This window comes from Sinocyclocheilus anshuiensis, unplaced genomic scaffold (assembly GCF_001515605.1).
Source record: "Sinocyclocheilus anshuiensis isolate Anshui unplaced genomic scaffold, SAMN03320099.WGS_v1.1 scaffold287, whole genome shotgun sequence".
In the NCBI taxonomy this organism is placed as follows: Eukaryota; Metazoa; Chordata; class Actinopteri; order Cypriniformes; family Cyprinidae; genus Sinocyclocheilus; species Sinocyclocheilus anshuiensis.
Genome location: NW_015552557.1, coordinates 64,430 through 74,131, shown reverse-complemented (window position 1 = coordinate 74,131; position 9,702 = coordinate 64,430). Strand labels below are relative to the sequence as shown.

General features: G+C 35.7%; 1 protein-coding gene across 1 annotated transcript; it reads right to left on the bottom strand.

Moving 5' to 3' along the window:
* Positions 1 to 1,152: 1,152 nt before the first annotated feature.
* On the bottom strand, positions 1,153 to 5,506 carry LOC107664584 (paired box protein Pax-6-like). The gene is made up of 7 exons (XM_016455195.1): positions 5,498 to 5,506; positions 4,060 to 4,186; positions 2,638 to 2,796; positions 2,439 to 2,521; positions 2,186 to 2,342; positions 1,866 to 1,936; positions 1,153 to 1,245 (listed from the first exon to the last, which is right to left on the bottom strand). The coding sequence occupies exons 2-7, from the start codon at positions 4,166 to 4,168 to the stop codon at positions 1,153 to 1,155; spliced, it is 672 nt and encodes a 223-aa protein (XP_016310681.1). The 5' UTR covers positions 4,169 to 4,186; positions 5,498 to 5,506.
* Positions 5,507 to 9,702: the final 4,196 nt, after the last annotated feature.

Here is a 9,702-nt window from a genome sequence, read left to right as displayed (position 1 = left end):
TTGATTATGAAAATGATCACAACAAATAAATGACTTTAATGGGGAAATTACAGTGGAGAGATGGGGAATTATCGTAAAAGAAGCAGAACCCAGAGTTATGTTATTAAATCATCATAACATGCTTCCCAATTCTGTGAAGTTGCTGCCAGGAACTGATGTCAGTAGTTCTGAAGAGACATTTGCTTAAAATCAGCACAAATGTCATTTCACAATGCATCATTATATATACAAATCATATACATTCCTGTTTGTCTGAAATTGAATGGAAGCAAATATTGCACACTGTCATGAGATCTAAAAAATATGGCTAAAAAAAATGTGCATGTCAAATTTAGGAGTTTTGTCCTTTAGGTTGAACCAGAGGATTGTTTTCCTCAGAGTTTAGATTTTTTTGTAGCCTTTTGTAAACATGCCTATTTAGTATTCTAATGCAAAATCTACCTCCCCTGTTCTTTTCTCTACAGTCTGGCCCAATACTGACCCATATTTTGATCATTTCCTGGCACCTGGACAGAAGTGCATGGAGAAATCAAACCTAAAACAGATGGAAAATTGAAAAGGAGTCGTACACCAAAATAATTAAAATTTGCTTAAGATTTACTCACCCTCAGGCCATCCAAGATGTAGATGAGTTTGTTTCTTCAACAAAGCAGATTTGGAGAAACTCAGCATTACATCACGTGCTCACCAATGGATCCTCTGCAGTGAATGGGTGCCGTCACCACAAGTAGTCCACACTGTCCATCAATTATAATTATTCGTTTCATTCAAACACACAGCTTTTCACTTCTCAAGCTGTTAACTGATGGACTGGAGTGGTGTGGATTACTTGTGTTTTATCAGCTGTTTGGACTCTCATTCTGACGGCACGCATTCACTGCAGAGGATCCATTGGTGAGCAAGTGATGGAATGCTACATTTCTCCAAATCTGTTCTGATGAAAAAGCAAATCCATCTTGGATGGCCTGAAGGTGAGTACATTTTCAGCAAATTTTCATTAATTTAAAACAACCAGCCAACAAATAAACCAAGAAATAAAGTAGATAAGGGGGCATTGAAAGTGTTTTAAACAGTAATTGTTAGGATATTGTGATGGATAACTCTAGTGTTTAGCTCGCTCACAGACAGCTGGTAGACTCACCTGTGCTGGTGTTAGTTGAAGGAGGTCGTCTCAAACGAGCGTGGCACAGACGGGGATGGAGGCAGCATGCACGAGTATGAGGAGGCGGATGGAGAAGGTGCCGACTGCAAAGAAACGTTTAGTAGAGCGGAAAAAAAAACACAGACAGATTGTAAATACCAAAACAGAATAATTTAAAATACTACTGAAATGCAGTGAAGAACAGAATCATATACCAACATACTACTGTGCGTACTGCACAGTATGCTTTTTATACTATATCACTATAAACAGTATTAGCACATCACTATATTTGCCAATATGTAAAACAATTAGCACTGCATGTAAGCTGCACTGCACTAAAAAATTATGTTGAATATACTTTTGAAACAATTTTCTCTCAGAAATCGTTAATATCACAATTAATTATTAAGAAATGACAAGTAACACATTATTTTTTTTTCGTGTTTGATGATATCATGTGATACTATTGTTTAAAAAGCAAGTATATTCAAAATCATTTTTTAGTGCAGTGCTTATTGTTTTACATTTTGGCAAATATAGTGATGTACTAATACTGTTAGATGTACTAATACAGGTTTTCTAGTGATCACTGAGGTCAGTTTCATTGTCACCACGAGAGGGTGCTAATACACAATAGTACATATGTACATAGCCCTGATAAATTGGTAGTACAATGCTGTATAGAAATATGAATCTCATAAAATGAGCAGTAGTGTCTCACCTGAACCCCAGAGTAGACTGACAGAGAGTTATAACTGGGGAGAGCTGTGTCACTCTGACTGAGCATGGATGCTAAACACACAAACAAAGATGTGAGGAAAAAAAAACATCATATGAGGTCCAGCTTAGCTCAACTAAATGAGTACATATGAATTCATAAGAATAATCATTCATTCACAGAACTATTTATCAAAGCATTAAGACCATGAATGTACACAAATGGAAGTATTGGAATTATGTAAGTAACCAAAAAATGCTATATATATATATATATATATATATATATATACATTTCTAATTTATGTAAACCTCCGTTCCCACCTGCACTGTTGCCATGCGGATGATGATAGACAGCTGAGTTAAAGGATGTGCTCAGTGGAGCGTGTGTTTGTGAACAGGAAGTCCCGCCCCCAGACCGCCTCTGGTTTCGCAGCTTCTCCTCGCGCCTCCATTTGGCTCTTCGATTGGAAAACCACACCTATCAATCAAGGTCCAATATATAATATGAAGTTATCTATCATATTTATTTAGCTGCTTTTGCGAAGTCAACATAAAGGCAAGGCCAGTTCCTCACTTGTATCCTTGCCTCCAGAAGGTCAATTTTGTTTGCGAGTCGCTCCCGTGCAGAAACATCTGGATAATGTGTTCTCTCAAACTCTGTTAGACGGGTGTGAATGAAGTTTAGTAGTACATTTTTACTTGCTTGGCTTTATTTTTTGTCATTTAATGCAATATAATTAATACTTTTTGAAGCTTTTTGTCTATTTTCTTACCTTTCTCCAAGGCCTCGATCTGCTCTGTTGTGAAGCTGGTTCTGTTGCGCTGAAGTTTCCTCTTTAACCGCAGTCTCAGTTGAGATTCTTCTCCCTCATCTCTTTCCCCATGTCCTCCTTCTTCTGCCATCCTCCTATCCGTCTCCACCAGGCAGCAATCTGGAACACAGGGGAAAAAAATAGTTACCAATTTGTAGAATGAAATACATAAATGCTCAAAAAAAAAAAAAGTCACTCTGTTGACATCACAAAGTGTTGAAGCTGGGAACCATTATATGAATTCTTAAGGACTAGTTCATAGAACTATTTTACTATTTTACAATAATAATAAATAATCATAATCAAAAAACAAGTGGTAGTTATGTAAGTAACCAAAATTGCTAAGCAAATAAATAAAAAGTCTTAAATTTGAGCTTCTTCAGAATCACCATTAAAATTTTACAATTCTAAAAATTCTAATAAATAAACGAACAAAGGGATTAATGTATGACATACAATTATAGTTCAAATAAATTTATACACAGGTTTAATTTCAAAATTAATTTCAAGCATTTAAAGGGGTCCTAGGATGCCCATTTTCCACAAGTTGATATGATTCTTTAGGGTCTTAATGAAAAGTCTGTAACATAGTTTGGTTAAAATTTCTCAATGGTAGTCTAAAAAACACCTTTTTTACCCTGTCAAAAACAGCTCTTCCGCCCCTCTCTTCCGAGCCGCTCTCAGAGAGACTGTTTACTTTAGCCGCATTCATTCTGAAACTTGCTAATTAGCTTATACTCACTTCTTCTGTAGGTGAAGCTGGATCACGAATGATTCGCGCGAACATTTATGTACCATTTCAGTTCAAACAACTTGTAAAAGTGCATGTAGCATTATATGACCCCTTTAAAGAGATAGCCTACCCAATAATGTTGTTCCAAACTTGTATTTATTTCTTTTTTGTGGAACACAAAATATACCCAAAATAGTAATATTTGTAAATATATATAATAAGTAATAAGTAAATATATAATAAGTACTATAAATATTGTTTGTAACTAAACAGTTTTGGTTCACTTTGACTTTCATAGTCTTTTTTTTTTTCCATACTATGGAAGACAGTGGGCCCCGAAACTGTTTGGTTATCAATATTCTTCAAAATATTTTCAGAAGAAATTCATAGAGGTTTGGAATGACATGAGGGGGAGTAAATGATGACAGATTTTTCTTTTCATTTTTGAGTGAACTGTCCCTTTAAGCATAAGCCTTTTCTTTTAAATGTATTTAAGTTAATTAGAAACATAAATTCAGTCCAAAAAAAAAACAGATTTTTGAAATACACAAATACACAAACATTTTAGTGCCTTATTAATGTGTCTTATACAGCCAGAGGAGGTCAAACATATATCAGTGTTTTCTTTAAGGTGTCAAACGACGTCTCACCAGTGCTGTGCTGGGTGGGAACTGTGTTCTGCTGATGGTACCAGTCATTTGCTCCACTCCAGTTTGAGGTGCTCTGGATTTTCAGCATGCTCAACCTCTCAAACATCATGAACCTGACCACTCCAGCCTCAGAATGGAAAGAGACACAAGAACTGATTTAATTTAGACTCCCTAAGACACAGTGTGACCTTTGACCCTCATTTGTTTTTATACAGAACATTTTAAAGGAACTATTCATGTGAGAGAAGGGTGAGATTACACACGGTTAGTGTTCAAGTGAATTACAGTAGCATCGTTCTATACATATACAGAAAGAGTCTGTTACATGAGTGATTTTCCACTGTATATTTATTAATACTAACAGTATTTATTTATTATGTCTGCATGAATTTGCCCTGGGTGTACAGATTTGTGCATTAGAAAAAATTAGAAATTTATGTGAATTGAAAACATACATACATGCAACATTACATTACATATTCATGACTTTCAAGAAAACATGCATTTACACATTACAATTTCTGTTGGCCAAATCAGTTGTTTGATATTTTAATAGGCTATATTTACATTTCACAAATTGTTTTGTGCCTATTTATTTTTTTAATTATGATTTATAAATTTAGCTGAAATGTCTATAATAGGTTTTTAATAACAGGTTACCCTAGAAAACTAACTTTGTAGTAACACAAGCTCATGTACAGTATATGTTCAGTTAAATGTTCAATAGTCTTTTTGTAGTCAAGACATACAAAACTACACTGTAAAAAATATCCTGTTCAATTTACGGTAAAAACTGGCAGATGTGGTTGCCAGAAATTCAGCATAAAAAAATACTGTGACAATGTTTCAGATATTATAGAATGGTATATTGGTGTTTGTACTGTATATTTTATAACTTATGTATAACTATATATTTCATATCATGTTAATATATCAAACTACTTACAGTACCAAAACCTGCTTTTTACCTTAAAATTTACTGATAACAGCCATTACACAGGTGCCAAAACAGAAAGCCATATGATGAATCGTAAGTGACCTATCCATAAAACATGGTTAATACTACAGACGATGCACATGTTCATACACACAAAGAGTATCAGGGTAACACAAATGACATTAAAATAATGCAATAAGCACCAACTAAATAACATAACACACCCTAATGTTCATTACTGATAAAAAAAAATCATTTATAAAACATAATAACATGTGTTGTGTTACACAGGGACTTCTGGGAACGTTCTTTTACTGTTTTTCACCATAAAGTATATGGCAAGAAAAATCATGTTTGACAGTATTTTACAGTAAACCCTAACATTGTTTCACAATATATTGTAAGATAACAGTTCTTTTACTCTAGCTCAGGGGTGGTGAACTCCGGTCCTGGAGAGCCGCAGTCCTGCAGAGTTCAGCTCTAACCCTAATAAAAACTCACCTGCCTGAAGCTTCCTAGTAACCCTTCAGGCCTTGATTAGCTTGTTCAGGTGTGTTTGATTAGGGTTGAAGAAAAACTCTGCAGGGCTGCGGCTCTCCAGGACCGACGTTCGCCACCCCTGCTCTAGCATTTTACGTTTTTTTTTTTAATGACAAAAATTTACACTTTCTCTGTGTCAAAGTGAGACAATTAGCCCATGTCTAAAACTTGAATTTTGTTACTCGGATATTTTGAGTGTTGCTTTTACCAACATTTGTGGACTCCATACAGCAGTTTCTTACAAAATTAAGTACAAAGAAAAATAGTACAAATCCAACTCACCAGTCGTTACATTACGAGCAGCATGTCCAGGGCAGCACAGCAATGCTATCCCTCTTTTTGAAGTGTTATTAAAGGTTTCCTGCCCACTTGCTTTGTTAACAATGAACTGTGTGTGGAGTGACGGAGAGATAGAAACGCATCTGCAGGCACTTCTGCCCTGAGAGAGAGAGAGAGAGAGAGAAGAGTGACACAGCGACTCAACATCAGCGTCAAGTTTGAACTTAATGCCAGTGAGAGAAAGCAGCAAAAAGAAAGAAAAAAAAAACACTAGAGATAATGGAGTGATGAAAAAGAAGAAGAGGGGAATGGCAGAAAAGAGCACAGTTTAATATTAATTAGCCTGCACATGTTAAAATAAATGTGGGATTTGGGAGAAAAATGAGAGATCGTTGGACATTCCTGAAGTAGGAATGTTTGCATTTCTTCTCACACATTCATTTTATTGTGTTTGTTTTAGCATGACTGAATTTAGATTTGAGTTTATAGATAGATAGATAGATAGATAGATAGACAGACAGACAGACAGACAGATAGATAGATAGATAGATAGATAGCAAGATTGCTCAAGATGCAAATATGTCAGCTGTTACAATTGCAAACATTAGAAAAATGCTGGGAAAAGTAATTTTGAATAGAAAAATGTTGATTCAAATTATAAAATTAGATTTCAAACAATTGTCTTGTTTCATTAAATGAAACTAAGTAAAACCAAATGACCAATTTTTGTCTCTCCACTGTTAATTGTGACTGAGAATAAAGCACATACTGTCACTAACTTTTTTTTTTTTTTAATACATCAAGATTATCTCATTAGTTTATCCATGGAATAAAATAAATGTCATGTCCTTAGTTGGGAAAACTTGGAATTATATGGGTTAATTCAGTTCAATTAAGTCTGATTAAATAATATTTGATGTGACCTTTCTTACTGAATACATTAGATCATAATTGAACTTTTTGAAATAAATAGTAGTTTCTTTGAATTAGGCACAACGATTTCCCAGAATTACTATTGTATATTTAATGCGATAAACACAATACATTTTATGCTGGGGAAGGAATAATGAGAGAGCAATGAGATTTGGATGAGGGTATAAATAAACCAGTGTGTGTGTGTGTGTAGGTTGGGGAACAGGGGGATGCCACATTACTTTATTTCCAGTTGACAAGACTTTACATCCCCTACCTTTGTCTCTCTCATACACTGCACATACTGCTTTATTAAGCAGTTACATATTTAGAATCTATTTTGTGCTCTAAAGTACTAAACGAAAATATATTTTAAAATATCTATAAAATAAAATGAATGTATTGTAATAAAATATATTATAATATAAATTATTATTATTATTAAAACAGATTTATTTATTTATTTATTTTTATGTCCCCCTTGGTAGAAATCGCGGTCCGGGGGCATCTAGATTGGACCAAAAGGGCACTTTAGAGTCGGCGATTAAAGGGACATGGTCTCAAGCCCCCCAGGCCGAAATCATCAATTAGAACATTCTGTCAAACTATCCTATGAGTGCCTATAATATAAAATATAGGTTAACTAGGCCATTACACAAAATGAGGACATTCCCTCATAACTTCTCAAGACAATTTTGTTTGCAAACTACAGCTACGCACACACACACACACACACACTCACACACAATGCTCAAACCAAAAACACGCCCTTGATGATAATAATAATTATTATTGTTGTTGTTGTTATTATTAAAGCATAAATCTTTGTATCAAAATGTTTTTAAAATCATGAGAAACATACCGGTACATTTAGGCAAGTGTCCAACCTTTTGACTGTGTATGTTAATATCATGATGTATGTGCAGTATATCATACACGTTAACCAGGACTTTGTGCACAACATGTGCATTTTTTCTATGTGACCGTGTTTATGTGTTACTATGGTTATTTTCGTGCATGCGTGTATTTATGAACATAAGGCTCTGTGATCACGTGACCGTGTGGGTCCGAGTGCGTGTGTTTTCTTGCAAAAATTCATATAGGCTAGCTTTAGGACATGCATATATATATATATATTTTTTTTTTTTTTTTTTTTTTTAACAGTTTTTTTAGAGTATAGCATGTCATACATGTCTCATATCCGAATATTAGAAGTGCGCATCTGGAAATGTTTTGCTGATAGCTTGAGGTATACTGTCTGCTACAACACTATGTTGAATTATACAAACTCAGACGGCAGAACTGCATCGTTCTACTAGAGGCTGAATTTTGCAGCCTCATTTTGTGTTGTTTTGTCACTTACACACCTCAACTAAATTATGCGCCTGCAAATTGTTGATGTGTCAAACTAGGCCGCTTTCCAAAATCCTGCTCTAAAAGAACCTCAGACTTAATTGGCAACAGCTATATAGAGATCCAGCAAACCGGCACTCTTCTCTTCTCAGCCCAAGATGCGAAAAAACGTACGGGATCGGCTGAGCCAGCTTTCTTTCAACTTTCATCCCTGCGATTCTAATGCCAAATTCAGTTGAGCTGTGCAGTGTTTAACCTCTCCACCCCCAGATCCCCAAGGCTCAGGCTGGCATCTCCTCACCCACACCCCACCATCTCTCCATCCCTCTCTGACTCATTTTTTTTTTTTTTAGCGCTGGGGGATAAAAGTAGGGCGGGCGGGAGCTGTGGAGGGAGAAGATGTAGTCACCATAGCAACAATGCCACGACAAATATTCATCAAGTCCTTAAAACAAAGTCGAGCCGAGCAGCTTTATCAAATAACTCGCGTGGTTCATCCTGGGACAGTCAGCAGAGAGACGCAGAGAGACGAATGAAGAATGAATTCATTAGAAGAATGAATGGTTTGCTTCCTCCCGCAATCAAAAAGAAACGTTCCCGTCTTTTTGCATATCATAGTGCTACTTTGATGGAACCGCGGCTTCCTTCAACGCGTTCTTTCCGTTTCTATACATCCTGTTGTTTCAGTTACGCGGTTTCTCCGTCGTTTTTTCCCTCGTGTTGTGTGGCCCCTGGCGACACCGTGCCGCATCCTCTCTCTCTCCCTCCTCTCTGTCCCTGTCACCTTCAATCGTGCTGTAATAGCAGACACACAGAGCCTGAGGACAGAGCGAGAGGAGCACAACCGAGACAGAGACACAGCAGCACAACAGAAGAGGAAGGTGAACACGGAGTCATGTAGTGATTATCGTCGGCATCTGTCCGCTTAATCTATTATTAAGACAGTGTTAGCGCCCCCTTGTGCCAGTTCACAAATCTTACAACAGAAATTAAAGAATTGAAAAGTTGATCCATATAGGCGACCCTTAAAGTCGATCCATACCTGTACGAATTTCTTTCTTCTGTTGAACACAAAAGAAGATATTTTGAAGAATGTGGGTAATCAAACAGTTGACGGTAGCCACTGACTTCAACATGTAGGTAAGAGTTGACCGTAACCATTGAATTCCATAGTATAGGGACAAAAAATAAAAATAAAATTCTGGAAGTTAGTAGCAACCATTGGCTACCCGCATTCTTCAAAATATCTTATTTTGTGTTTAACAGAAGAAAGAAATTCATACAGGTCTGGAAAGACATAAGGGTGCGTAAAGGATGATAAAAATTTGAGGTGAACTGTCCCCTTGACAATTCAACTTTTTGTGAATTTTTGTGTAAACTAACTGTGAATTTCACTGCAAACATTTTCTGTACATCTCTTTTACTACCATTTATTTATTTTATTATACTTGATTATCATACTTCATTATACTTGATTCTGATTGGTCAGTCATAGAATGCTGTCAAATATTTTTTAAACAGGTAATGAATTGCATTTTTATATTATTTTATAATGTTTCCTTATGTCCTTGTTAAAAAAAATACATCAGAAGCAGTCATAATAGTTTCTAGATATGTTTTCT

Coding starts and splice junctions, on each gene's coding strand:
- LOC107664584 (XM_016455195.1), bottom strand. CDS start 4,168: ATGATGTTTGAGAGGTTGAGCATGCTGAAAATCCAGAGCACCTCAAAC. Junction 1,937..2,185: donor TCCGCATGGCAACAGTGCAG/GTGGGAACGGAG, acceptor TTGTGTGTTTAG/CATCCATGCTCAGTCAGAGT. Junction 1,246..1,865: donor CAGTCTACTCTGGGGTTCAG/GTGAGACACTAC, acceptor GTTTCTTTGCAG/TCGGCACCTTCTCCATCCGC.